We start from the raw sequence: 13,700 nt of genomic DNA on the forward strand, positions 1-13,700 counted from the left end.
TCTCTTTAAACAAAAATAAAAACAAAAAGAAAGTTTACATGGCTTATCTCTGAGAAGCAGGACCACTAGGAACTTCTGCCTTCTGTGGCAAATACTTTTCTGCACGGTTTGGATGTCTATAATGAACACTTCGTATTTGTGTAATCAGAAAAAAATTAAAGATTTTAGAGAGCTGAGCACTCACTATGACTCAGCTCACTGAGCACCCGACTGCTTTACCCTTTTCCATCACCTTGAGAGGGAGGTATGACTCACCCCTTATTCCAAGGGGGAGAAGCTGACACGAAAAGAGACTAAACACCATGACCAATGTCCCCGAGCCAGGCATCACAGAGCTGGGTTGTACCCCCATTCTGGCTGGCTCCCAAGCCCACACTCTTTCCCCTACATTAGGCATTAGACAACCTGCTCCGAGGGTCAGGGAAGAGCAGAGGCAGCACAGAAGTGGCCCAGGCAGCTGGGCCCAGGAGTGTGCCCTGGGACTTCAGCTGTCACGTCCTGCAAGCCAGGCCAGCCGGGTTAGCATGTGTGGGGACAGAGCTGTCTACCTCATTTGTAAATGCAAATGTAGGCTCTGCTCCTAGCGCGGGCTCCACGCCCTGAGCTGCCCCAGGCTGGCAGGTGCCCAGCCCCACCCCTGGCACTACCCCCAGAAGCCTCAGGGTCACCAGGCAGGTGGGCACGTGCTAGCCCAGGCCCTTCCCTAGAGCTCTAAATAACTTTCTGTGTTGATCAACCTGTTTGTGGATGGATTTGGCATTGAAGGTCACTTGTCACCTTCTCAGTGACAGCCTGGAAAGGTGACAATCACACCTGAGTGTGTCTGAGTCTGGATGGGCCAGAGAACAAGACCTGGAAGTCAGACGGACCTGAGTTCAAATCCTGCCTGTGCCAAGCTCTAGCTGTGTGGCCTAGGGAGAGTCCCTTCACCTCTCTGAGCCTCTGTTTCCTCGGCTATAAAATGGTGTTGAGAATTTCTCCCTGCAGGGCTGCTGAGAGCATTAAATGAGAGAACGCATGTGAAAGTACCCCCTAAGCTAGAAGCCACCTTGCACGTGGAGAGGAGAGTTATGACCTCACCCGTGTGGGGGCGGGCAGGGGGCACGGGCACATCTGTGCGGATGTGGAGTGAGCAAGGATCCACCCTGGCTGGACCAGAGGGCCCTGCCTCACAGACTCAGCCGGTGGGCGGGGCAGCTGTCTGACACTTTTCCTGGGAGTCGGCACCGGGTGTTCCGCAGCTCTGCCTGGTGGTGAGAGAGGGTGTGTGTGACTCTGTGGGTGAGAATGGAGATGGGAGGCCCCAGCAGGAGCGTGAATGGGTGTGGGAGGGAAAGCGCTTGTGTCGCATGTTTGGATCTGATCACACCACCCACCTGCCTAGAAGGCCCCAATGGCTTCCCGCTGCGAGCAGGATCCAGACGCCCGCCTCACGTGGCCCACGAGGCCCTGCGTGTCTGCTCCCCATCCCCGGCCCCCCTCCCACCCGCCCACTGTCTCTGGCCTCGTCCAGGGCCTCTTTCCTCCTTCCCCAGACTCCTTTCCGCTCCTCAAACCCGAGGTGCTCCTTCCCACCTCCAGGCCACTGCACATGCTGTGCCCCCTGCCTGTGACCCCCTTCCCCTCCGCCTGGATCACATTTCAGGTGCTCTGTCTGTATTCAGTCTTCCAGAGCCCCCTCCCCAGATCAGGAGAAGCTGCTCCCAACCCGACCAGCTTTCCCAGAAGCCTGTCCTGGGCCTTCATGGACTTACCTGTTGCATTTGCACATTTCATGGTGTGACCATTAAGCCACTGTCAGTCTCTCCTGCTAGAAATGGGGTTTCTTCAGGTCATGCCTGGGTCTGTTTGGGTCTGATCTGCTGCATGAATGAATGTGTATGTCTGTGCCTCTATGTTCATGATGAAGCTGTCTCTACAAGGGTCAAGTCTATGAGTGTGAGTAGGGAAATACGTGTGTGTGTACATGTAATGGGTCATCTCAAAGAACCTTTCCTCGGCCTGCAGGCAGGTGGGCTGGGAAAGGCCAAGGCAACCTGGGGCCAGTGCCCAGGCTGGCTGGGGTGAGGGAGAACAAGCACCAGTTCCCTTGCTCCCCACTAAAATAGGTCCAGGGTCTTTGCACCAGGTAGGTCCAGTCAGGTGGGCTCCAGGCTGGAGGCCTGGCTCCGCCCTGCAGTGAGCTCCACTCCTGCCTGCTCCTACAGGTTGGAGCCCAGCCTCCTGCCTGCACAGCCCAGCTCACTTGAGACTCAAGCCAAGCCTGGTCTTCCATGGCTGCCCACACTCCCCACCACCCCACAGGGCCTGCCTTGTGGGCAGCAGTTATTTTGTGTGTGTGTGTGGGATGGAGTCTTGCTCTGTCGGCCAGGCTGGAGTGCAGTGGTGTGATCTCGGCTCCTGGTAATCTCCACCTCCCGGGTTCAAGAGATTCTCCTGCCTCAGCCTCCTGAGTAGCTGGGATCACAGGCATGCACCACCCCCAGCTAATTTTTTTTTTTTTTGTATTTTTAGTAAAGATAGGGTTTCACCATGTTGGCCAGGCTGGTCTCAAACTCCTGACCTCAGGTGATCCACCCGCCTTGGCCTCCCCAGAGTGCTAGGATTACAGGCATGAGCCACCACACCTGACTGGGGAGCATCTCCTGATCTGAAAGAAATGGGCTTCCAGCCTCTCTGCCTTCTCAGCCACCTCCACCTGCTGCCAGAAGATGATCTGGAATGTTCCAGCTTTGGGGTGGGGGAAGGAGTCCTATTCCTGCCCCTAATCCTTTACACTTTCTCTGCCCTCTGCCTGGATTACCCTTCCCACAGCCAGCTCCTTCCCGTTCAGGCCTCAGAGAGGCCCCTCCCTGATACCCATGGCAAAGCCAGGCCTTGCACCCACCCTATCTGTACTACACATTACCCATCTGAAGCTACCTTAGCTGTCTGTCTCCTGCACTGGAGGATAACGTGTGTGAAGCAGGGACCGTGTCTGTCAGGTTCACTGCTGCATCCCCAATTCTTAGACTAGTCACCTGGCATGTGGTAGGAACTCCGTAAGTATTTGTTGAATTAACGAATGGCTAATGGAAGCCTTGAAAGAGCCCATGAGGTGAACATTGCCCGTTTGCAGGCATGGAAACTGAGGTTCAGAGAGGTTAAGTCTCTAGCCCAATGTCACACAGCAAACAGCTGGACCAGGTCAAACTTAGGGACAAGCTAACTCCACTAGAACCCCAGCACATCAGAGTGTATCACAGCCAATCTTCCCATTTCATAGCTGTGAAAATGAGCCTCCAAGAGGGAGGGTGATGTTTCTCTAGGTCACTTGGGTCCAAGGCACGTGTTTCTTCCCTCCTGCAGCATGGGGTCAGAAACAGCTGCATTGTTACACCGGCTGGCCCTTTAAAAGCACCTCCTTGCTGCCTTTCACTCACCACGAGGCAGGGGCCATGAACACCCCCACTGCACAAAGGAGCGAGCCAAGGCTCAGCAAGGTGAGGGACTCCTCAAGGTCACCGGCCAGGACCTGGCACCAGGCCCATCAGACTCTAAAGCCAGTGTTCTCAGGGCCAGTGCCTAAGGCCAGTGCCCATGGCTAGGGTGTACAGTTACGTGTAGGCAGGTAGGTCACCCCCTGGCAGGCAGCAAGCTTCCAGAGGACAGAGTCTACACACCAAGCGTAATTCCGCGCCCACTGCAGGCGCAGCAGGTAACCATGACCACGATGACAGCAGTAACCGCAATAGCTGGCATCGATGGAGTACGTGCTCTGTGCCAGGCCCTGGTTTCAGGCCTTGGCACCCATTATCTCATTTAATCCCCACACCAATCTTCCAGGTAGTACTTTTATTGCCCTCATTTTACAGGTGAGGAAACTGAGATCCAGAGAAGTCACCCAGCCAGCTGGTGGCCGAGAGAGCATCTGCAGTCCCAGCCCAGACTCTGGCTCCAGGGCTTCCACAGCCCTGCACTGAGAGCACAGTCAGGGCCTCCCTGAGCTGCGGACTGACTCAGTCTCACACAGCAGCTCCTTGGAGCAGGGAGGAGGATGGGCGACTGGCACCCTAGCAGGCCTCTTCCCTTGGTGGCTCGGGGGTTCAGAGCCTTCCAGCGTAGCCCACAGAAGTCCCAGTGGGGCCTGCAGGGACATGATCTGGTGGCTGTCTCTCTTCCCTTCACCCGTCAGGTCCAACTTAGTCTTGCATCCAGCACGTGCCACCACACGCTCTTTTCCTCCACATTGCTGACCTGCTACCTCCTGTCCCTGGAACATTCTTGTACAGTGCACCTCCCTTCCCCACTACACACACACACACACACACAGACACACACACACACACACACACACACACACGCTGCCACTTGGCCCACTTCAACTTTTGTTTGTTTTTTTTTTGAGACGGAGTCTCGCTCTGTTGCCCAGGCTGGAGTGCAGTGGCACGATCTCGGCTCACTGCAAGCTCCGCCTCCCGAGTTCACGCCATTCTCCTGCCTCAGCCTCCCAAGTAGCTGGGACTACAGGCGCCCACCACCACGCCCGGCTAATTTTTTTGTTTTTTAGTAGAGATGGGGTTTCACCGTGTTAGCCAGGATGGTCTCGATCTCCTGACCTTGTGATCCACCCGCCTCGGCCTCCCAAAGTGCTGGGATTACAGGCGTGAGCCACTGCGCCCAGCCCACTTCGACTTTTGAGTCACCTCCTCCAGGAAGCCTTCCTTGATTCCCAGATGCAGGCAGGAGTCCCTTCTCTGAGCTCTCAGCAACCCTCACATCTCCCTAGTCAGCGCATGTCATTCCCATCAAATCACCTCGTTCCTTATGACCCTCTCTAGACTCTGAACCCCAGAAGAAGTGGCCTCATCTATCTTCTGCACCACCATGTCCCCAGTGCCCAGCACAGGGTTTGGCCCTAGAAGGGTGTCCCCACACTAAATGCTTGTTGAATTAGTTTGCTGAATGAATTTTGGGGAAGATCCTGAACTCAGAAGACCTTTCCAGGATCTGGGCTATCAGAAAATCCCCTCCGAGGCTGGGCGCGGTGGCTCACGCCTGTAATTCTAGCACTTTGGGAGGCCGAGGCAGGCGGATCATGAGGTCAGGAGTTCGAGACCACCCTGACCAACATGGTGAAACCCTGTCTCTACTAAAAATACAAAAATTAGCTGGGCATGGTGGCACGCACCTGTAATCCCAGCTACTCAGGAGGCTGAGGCAGGAGAATGCTTGAACCTGGGAGGCGGAGGTTGCAGTGAGCCAAGATCGTGCCACTGCACTCCAGCCTGGGCAAGACAGCAAGACTCCATCTCAAAAAAAAAAAAAAAAAAAAAGAAAAAAAGAAAATCCCCTCCTTAGCCATCTACTCAGCCTGTGGCCACCACAGTGCCTAAAATTCTATCACTAGAGAATCTCTCTTTGGATGAATGAGTCTTTCCTCTCAAAATGCAAATGCTTAGTTAGAAGGGAGAACATCCCCCTGCGCATACACTCTGCACTCATTTCATTCGAAGCAATACTGTTTCCATTGCTATGGACAATCTGAGGTTCAGAAAGGCAGAGTAGATGGGGTAAGGCCATACAGCAAGTACGTGGAAGTTGAACTGGGTATTTGAACTCAAGTCTATCTAAAAGAACTCAAATATTCCCACACATCTCAGACAAATAGACCAGAGTTTGAGCATCACCAGGAGATAGGGGCACACAGGGCCAACCAGACCAGGGACCTCAGGGCTGCAAGAGTCCCCTCTTCATGATGCTGAGGATAGACGTGGGATAGCAGGGTTGTGCACAAGTGAGATGGGGACCCACTTCTCAAGATCACGCAGTCAAACAGTGGCAGTCCCAGAGCCACAACGCATGTGGAGGGGATTTTCTCTTGTCTCCTGAAGCTATAGGGGATCCTTCCTGGAAGTGGGGGGTCTCTCGGGCACTAGGCTCATCCCTGCCTCAGAGCCTTTGCACCTGCTGCTCCCTCTGTCTGGACACCCTGCCAGCTCCATGGCCAGCTCCTCTCATCCTTCAGGTTTTGGTTCGAACACCCCCTCTTCAGAAAGGCATTCCAGGACCCCTTCATTTTCCAGCCATACAGCACAGGGTGACAGGCAAACTGGAGCCTGGCTACTTAAGCTCCAATCTCAGCTTTGCCAAGGGATCTTGAACAGGTTACTTAACCTCTCTTTGCCTCAGCCTCCCTAGCCCTAAACCAGGGTTCATAACAGTCTTGCCTCACAGGGCTGTTGTGAAGATCAAACCCATGAACATGGGCAAAGTGCTCTGAAACACAGCCCGGCATGTGCTCAGCTCTCGGTAAGGACCAGCTCTTGTTAGCATGTAGCCTTGCTTTGAAATTCAGTGGACCCGGCCAGGCGCGGTGGCTCACGTCTATAATCCCAGCACTTTGGGAGGCTGAGGCGGGTGGATCACAAGGTCAGGAGCTCGAGACCAGCCTGGCCAAGATGGTGAAACCCCATCTCTACTAAAAATACATGAAAAAATTAGCTGGGCATGGTGGCGGGCGCCTGTAATCCCAGCTACTCAGGAGGCTGAGGCAGAGAATTGCTTGAACCCAGGAGGCGGAGGTTGCAGTGAGTCACTTCAACCCAGCCTGGGTAACAGAGTGAGACCCTGTCTCAAAAAAAAAAAAAAAAAAAAGAAAAGAAAGAAAGAAAGAAAGAAAGAAATTCAGTGTACCCATCAGAGGTTGTTTCCTTGCCTATTTACTTATAGTCTGCCTCTGCCTTTCCCAATTTACAGATGAGGAAATCCAGGCTCAGCAAGGTGAAGTACTGCCCAAACCAAGCTCTCTGAGGATAGGGGCTAGGCCTGTCTCATTTTCTGCTGAATCTGCAGTAACTAAAACTATGCCTGGCCTACAGTAGGTGTTCAGTGGTTACTGTGGCTGGATGAATAAATGATGAACAAATGACCATAGCTCTATCGCTCTGAAGCTCTGTACAGCCAGGAGCTTGGGCATCTAAGATTCTATTTCAGCCCACCTCTGCCCACTCTGGTCCCAAATGACCCCCAGCTCAATCGAAGTCTCAGCGTCTCTTAGAAGTGGCTGCCAGGGGCTGGGCATGGTGGCTCACGCTTGTAATCCTAGCACTTTGGGAGGCTGAGGGAGGAGGATCACTTGAGCCCAGGAGGTCGAGGCGGCAGTGAGCTGAGATTGCCTCACTGCACTCCAGTCTGGGTGACAGAGTGAGACCCTGTCTCAAAAAATAAAAATAAAAATAAAATAAAATAAAGAGAAGTGGCTGCTAGGATAGCCAGGCTAATGAGCTGGGGACCAGCATCCATGCCCTTGTCCCCAGTAGAACCCCCTCACCCTGGCTTGGCAAAGGGGATGAGGCAGGAGGCCTTGGCATTTGCCTTGGGAGATCCCTGCCCAGAGGTATAGTGGCGGCCATGGGCTCAGGAAGCAGCTGCTAGCTTCCCCATCCCAGGCACTGCCAGCTGCCCGTCGGGGGCCTGCCCACCAGATGCATAATAGATGAGGAGGCCCAGCGGGCTGTGCCTGCTTGGCATTTCAGAGCCACTAATGAGGCCAGCCTCGTGCTTCCTGCAGCAGCACACAGGCCCCAGGGCCTCTGGCTCAGTGATTGCCATAAGGAGCCACCTGAGGACAGGGCCACCCACCCCAGCCCACCACTCAGCACAAGCAGCATGCAGGAGATCGAGGGCTAAAGGCATGGGCTCAGAGTGGCACTGCTGTCAGTCTTGGTTCACGCCTCACTGACTGCATGCCCCTGGGCCACTGCTTCCTCTCTCTGAGCCTCAGTTTCCTCATCTGTAAAGTAAGGGATGAACTGTAAGGCTGGTGTCAGGATGGAATGAAATGATTCAGGGGAAGTGCTGGGCCCAGGGCCTGGGATACAGGAAGTCCTCCATATGTGGGAGCAACTGGTACCAATTCTGCCAAGAGGAAACATCTCAGCACCCAGACGGGCCTTCCCAGCAGGACATATGGACTGAGCAGTGACTCCCGTTTGGGTGGCATTCAGGGCTACATCACTCCCCGCTCCTCCCTTAACTCATAACCAAGACCTTCCCCATTTCTGCAGCTTCACTGTCTCTGACCAAGGTCCCTTCCTCAGCAGAAGAGCTGGATTCAAATCCAGCCTTCACCAGCTGTGACTTTGAGCCAGAGCCTTCACCACTCTCAGTCCTGGTTTTGGCCTCTCAACTGGGAACAACAGGCCAAATTGCAGGACCAATGCCATGCTTTAATAAGACCTTCAGAGTAAAATGCCTGGCACACTGTCAGCTCTTAATCCTTTCTGGGTTCTGCCTCCACCTCCCAGGCTCCTAGTTTTAAGGCCAAAGTTGACTCTCCTCTTCCCAGAGGTATTTTCAGAACCCTCCTGCCTTGCGCAAGTCCACTTGACCATTCCTCTACCCTGACACCGCTCCACCTCCCACCATCCATTTGAATACACTTTAAATGTCTAGCCCCCATTCTAGGATATCTGGGTCCCTTAGGGCTGCAGACTCAGAGTCACCCACTGTCCCACTGGCTCCCAACCCTCACACTGGGCCTCCTTCCTCACGCATCTGCATACCTACTCTGAGGTCCTCCACTGCAGACAACCTGCTGAGAGGGGTTAGGGATGTGTAAGGGAACTCAGCCATGATCACATCTGGCCTCTACCAGGACTCACTGCTCCTTTAATCCAAGTCCTAACCTCTTAATCCTGTTTTGTAAAGGGGTGGGGGAAGATCACCTCCTCCAGGAAGCCTTCCCAGCCTACTGACAAGGTTTTACTTATTCCCCTCCCTGAACACACTCAATTCAATTCCACAAGCAGTAAGCATTTATGGGCATGGTAGTTGCACAAGACCATGTGGAGGACAGAGACATGAGAAAAGTACAGCCTGGCCTTTATGGGAGAAAGTGGGGCTAAGTTGAGCTCAAATGTGACTCAATGGGAGGCCGAGGTGGGAGGATCACTTGAGCTCAGGAGTTTGAGACCAGACTGGCCAACATGGTGAGACCTTGTCTCTACTAAAAATACAAAAATAATTACCCAGGAGTGATGGCATGCACCTGTGGTCCCAGCTAGTCAGGAGGCTGAGGCAAGAGATTCACTTGAACCTAGGAGGTAAAGGTTGCAGTGAGCCGAGATTGCACCACTACACTAGGGCCTGGGCGACAGAGTGAGACCCTGTCTCCAAAAAAAAGAAAAAGCGATCAAGCACCTCTCCTTTCAAGGAGTTCAGAGCCTGCTTTGCACTGCAGGGTTATGTGAACACATGCAGCTCACCTGAAGTCAACTCCCGGAAATGCCCTATTCAACAAGCACATGTTGAGCAGCAAGTGCGGCCCAGAGAGGGAAAATGACTTGCCAAAGTCACACAACTAGAATGTGGCAGAGGCAGATTCAAGTCCACACCTGTCAGACTCTGAAGTCCATGCTCTTTCCCCTACCCCAGGAACATTCACGAATGCGTGCTCTATAGCAGCAAGGGAGGCATTCTAAAGAGGGAATGGGGGTGTGGGGATCAAGAAAGAAAACCCCCAACAAATGGTGACAAAGGTGGGCTGGAGGTGTGGCGAGGGCCTGTGGAAATGGAAGTGGAAGGACATCAAGAGGAGGTGGTGCTGACTGGGGCCATGTTCCCGTTATCAGAAATACAGAGCACGGGAGAAGCAAGCCCCAAACTAGAAAAGGAGGTGGAGACAGCTCTTGAGTGCCAGGAGATCATGATTAATGGTCAAAATGGCCACCACTGACGCATGGGCTGGAGTTAAGCGATGGCCTTTGGCAGCTGGGAAGGGAGGGCCTAGGGTTAGCACCTTGGACAGCGGCTCCAGCTAGGAGGGCACGGGCAAGGCATTTTGGGTAACTGGGCGTGTCCTGGGGAATGGCCGATCTTTACTTGATAGATGGGTCAACCGAAGCCCAGAGAGGGGATGGGACTCGCCCAAAGTCACACAGCTGGCCAGTTACAATCAGTCCTGGGCAATCAGTCTCTAACTCTTGGCTTAGGGCTCCCTGGGGTGGGCCTTCTGGGTGGCCCGTCTCTGAGTCTTCCCTCAAGCGCATCCTTCGTTCAGACCCTCCCTGTGGCCTGGTGGCCCTGGTACAGAGTAGGTAAGGTTTTGGGCTCTGCACAGAGTCTGGAAGATCAAGGTTCAAATCCCAACTGCTTGTGTGACCTTGGGCAACTCATTTCCCCACTCCAGGCTTCATTGTTCTTATCTGTAATTAGAGATAATAGTCCCTAACTCTGAGGTGTGGTCAGAATTACATGAGATAACACATGTCAGGCATCTACTACAGTACCCAGTGCATAGCAGGTGCCCAACAAGTGGCAGTTGTCAGTGGTGTTATTACTGAACTCCCTGAAGGAAAGGATGGCATCTTCCTCACCTCTGCTTTTATCCCCGCTCAGTCTGCCCCTGCTCTGAGCACAGCACACCATCTTGCAGAAGGAGGGGCTCAAATGGACTAGGCACACTAGCAGGAGATGATACCCAGAAAGGGAGAGGAAGCAGCCTGAGGTTGCATGGAGAGCATCAAAGGGAAATAGAAAGGCAGGCTGGGAGCTTAGCTGAGGCACCCTGTGTGCCTCCCACCCCAGGCCTGGCTTCCCAGGAGGGCTCTGCGGGGACAATGGTGCCAGATGGGAGCCGCCCAGCAGTTGGGGGGTACTGCAGGGCCCACGGACCCCAGGAAGCCCTGAGCAGGGGCAGGAAGCAGCCAGAGCCGTCAGGGGGCTCTCCTGCTGGAGGTGAAGCAGCAGCAGGAGCAGCCAGCCAGGCCCACATGATGCTGATGCCAGGGAAGCGGGAGGCACCTGCCTGCTGGGGCATCGGGGTGCCACGGTGTATCCCAAGGTGAGGCTGCACCTCTACCCATTGCCTCTTGGTGTTGAGAAGCTGCACACACAGTTGCCTCGTTCCCTCCTCTTCCAAAGAGAGGGCAGCCCCAGACACAGGAAATATGGGAGGAAGGGGTTCTGAGGGCTGTCGGGGGGAGTAACTAGAGGATTTGGGGTCAGTAAAGGCTAAGGGAACCCCAGCCCAGCAAGGGGCAACCCTGAGGTGGGAAGAAATAGAGAAGAAAAAAAGAAAGGAAGCATTTAAGCAAAAAGGGCCTAAAATATGCCAGGGCCAGTTTTTGTTTTTGTTCTTTTTACTTTACACCCTATGAATGGGCATTTTAATCCCTATTTCACAGATGAGAAAATTGAGGTTCAGAGACGTTAAGGAATTGCTGAAGTTCACACAGGCAGTGGCAGAGTGAAGATGTAAACCTGCTTTGCCTGCCTCCAAGGCTCTCTAAAAAAGTACTCTGGGGACAGACCTAGTAAGAGGGTCTGCCCACCCCCTTGCCCTGAGAGGATGGTCGGAGGCTTGGTGAGGTCTGGCCTGGCATCACAGGGGTAGGAATGGATTGGGGGTATCTGCAGGGACCAGCCAAGGCAACCCAGGCCCTCCTGAGAGTCCCCAGTACTCACCATACACTCCGGCGAGAGGTGAAGGACTTGTCCACCCTGAAACACAGTAAGAGGGGCCATAGGTGAGGGGACATCCCTTCTCACCAGCTTGGCCCAGCATATCAGACCCACCTGCACTGCACCACCCTCCCAGAGGAGCTGGAGAAGGTCCTGTTTCTAAGGATGCCTGAGGCAGTCACTATCACCCTTAGGCTGCAGTCGCCTGACTGTCAGATTAGGGACATGGGAAGGCATGGGGGTTAAAGAGCCAGGAAAAGAGGCAGGACTGGGGGCAGTGCGGCAGGGGGCAGGGCTGTGGGGTGTTAGCAGGGGTGGGGGACAGGTGGAGTAGGACAGTGACTACAGCAGTTTGGATCATGGCAAGGATGTAGCGGTGCGGCTGGGTTTAGCTTAGAGCCTTTCCAGGCAGGATGGAAGTTTGCTGGATATCTATGGTTTATGGTGGGCAGAAAGAACATCACCCCCAAGGCCCGTAGCCTGCCTCAATCCTGAAGCTGTTCACTTATATCCACCCAGGAAGAAAATGTCTGCGAATCTGGGAGGAGATCTAGGAGGAGCTTCCCCCCACCCTCACCCCAACAGACATACCCTGCTTCCTAAGACTTTAGGGGTACCCCAGACTTTGTCTCCCCCAAATCCACCCAGATCCAGCCCCAGGACGCATGTGTGGGTAGCACTCCTGCCCCGTCCCGATTCTCCTACTGCCCTCTGAGGGCACCTTGGTGCCGCTGGGGGCAGGGGCTGAGCAGCTGTTGGGACAACAAACAACTCGCCTCTTGCCCAGAGGTAACAAGGCGATGAGGAGGGAGTCCAGCCCAACTCTGCCAGCGAGAGGACGTCCTCTGGAAGGCAGGGCTGGGGGCTCCCAGGGACAGCTGATGGGGAAGGCCGACTGCAGACAGTGAGGTCAGAGAAGCCAGGACTTGCCCAAGGTCACAGAACAGGACCCAGCCTGGGAGCTGCCCCTCTGTTGGCTGGCCAGGAAACTCAGGGCCTAGCCCAGGCTCCTCTCATCACCTGACAGCTAGCAAGACCCCAGATGGAGGGGTAGCCTCTGGCCTCCCACCCCACCCTGCCCTCTGCTGGGGTCACCTCAGAAGTCGAGTGTCCACAAGGGGAAGGCAGCTCAGACACAATCCCCATAGCTCAGAGAACACTGACCATGCGTACACACAAGCCCCAGCGCTCCACACCCCAAGGTGGGTCCCATGGGTCCCTCTGACCACTGGGAGGCAGGGCCTGGTGAAGGTCATGGAGCCGCTTGTCTGGCTGGGCAGGGGCTCTGAGCCCACTCTGTCTAACCCATCTTCCCTCCAATTTGCCAAATCTCCGCAACAGGCATAAATCCCCATCCCACCTCTGCACCCCTCGACCCCAAGATGAACCTGCTGCCACTCTGACCTCCTCCAGGCTTCCAAGCCCAGGCAGCCAGTGGCCCAGGGAGGAAGAGGTTCCTGAGAGCCAGGATGCAGGAAGGAGGGCAGCCTGGTGCCCAGGGTGGGCAGTGCCTGCTAAGGGCTTCTAGAGTCCCTTTATCCAGAGCCTCATTGAGGGGCCCAACAGCTGCAGAGGCAAGTGGGAGGTCCAGCAGAACCTCCCCCTGACCTGCCTGCCCCTACTCCCACATACCTATACATGTGAGCAGTTGCGCACACACGCATGCACACACACGCGCACACACACAGGCGGAGTAGCCCCGCAGCCCCAGGCACATGCATAAGCGCCACTATCATGTGCTTAGACACAAACACAGCAATGTCCACCCTGCACTCACCTCCCCACACATGCACATGGACACGCAATGGGAACACACACAGACACAGAAACACACACACACACACACACACACACACACACACACGCGCCGCAACACGACAGCCATGCGCGCACTGAGGTCAAACGCTCAGCCCCCACAGCAGTCACAGCCCAGGCCCACCCGCCCGAGCGCGAGCACACTCCGCACGGGCTCCCCCCACGCGCGCACACGCACACGCGCGCACGCGCCCCGCCCCGCCCCGCCCCGTGCCGCCCCGCGCCCTACCCGCCGTAGGCCCCGAAGGTGAAGCTGCGCTTCCGGCCGCTCATGGTGCCGCCGCCGCCGCCCGGCCCGGCCCGCGCGAGCCGGAGCCGCCTTCCCGCGCCCGGGTCACCTTGGTAACGCGGCCGCCCCGCCTCCGCCCCCGCCCCAGCTCGGATACGTCCGCGCCCCAGCGGGCCGCGGTCCAGCTGCCGGGGGCCGCCGGCGCAGAAAG

General features: G+C 55.4%; 1 protein-coding gene across 14 annotated transcripts in view; it reads right to left on the reverse strand.

The window, feature by feature from the left end:
* The window catches only part of RAP1GAP (RAP1 GTPase activating protein), a 73,367-nt gene that overhangs the window by 42,269 nt on the left and 17,398 nt on the right, over positions 1-13,700 (reverse strand). For 8 of the 14 annotated variants that reach the window (XR_004028405.1, XR_004028404.1, XR_004028403.1 and 5 more), the window contains exons 1-2: positions 13,490-13,560; positions 11,449-11,484 (exon numbers count right to left, since the gene is read on the reverse strand). The exons of 1 other annotated variant lie outside the window; for it this stretch is intronic. Coding sequence is in view for 6 of the 13 variants with exons in the window: in XM_030805229.1 (XP_030661089.1) it covers positions 11,449-11,484; positions 13,490-13,533 (80 nt within the window). In the remaining 7 variants the exon portion in view is untranslated. Of the gene's footprint in view, positions 1-9,031; positions 9,051-11,448; positions 11,485-13,489; positions 13,604-13,700 lie in introns of those variants that run through there. 5 more of the 14 variants (XR_004028407.1, XR_004028406.1, XM_030805230.1 and 2 more) reach the window with 3 other exon arrangements.

The sequence above is a fragment of the Nomascus leucogenys genome, chromosome 24, assembly GCF_006542625.1.
Source record: "Nomascus leucogenys isolate Asia chromosome 24, Asia_NLE_v1, whole genome shotgun sequence".
Taxonomy (NCBI): Eukaryota; Metazoa; Chordata; class Mammalia; order Primates; family Hylobatidae; genus Nomascus; species Nomascus leucogenys.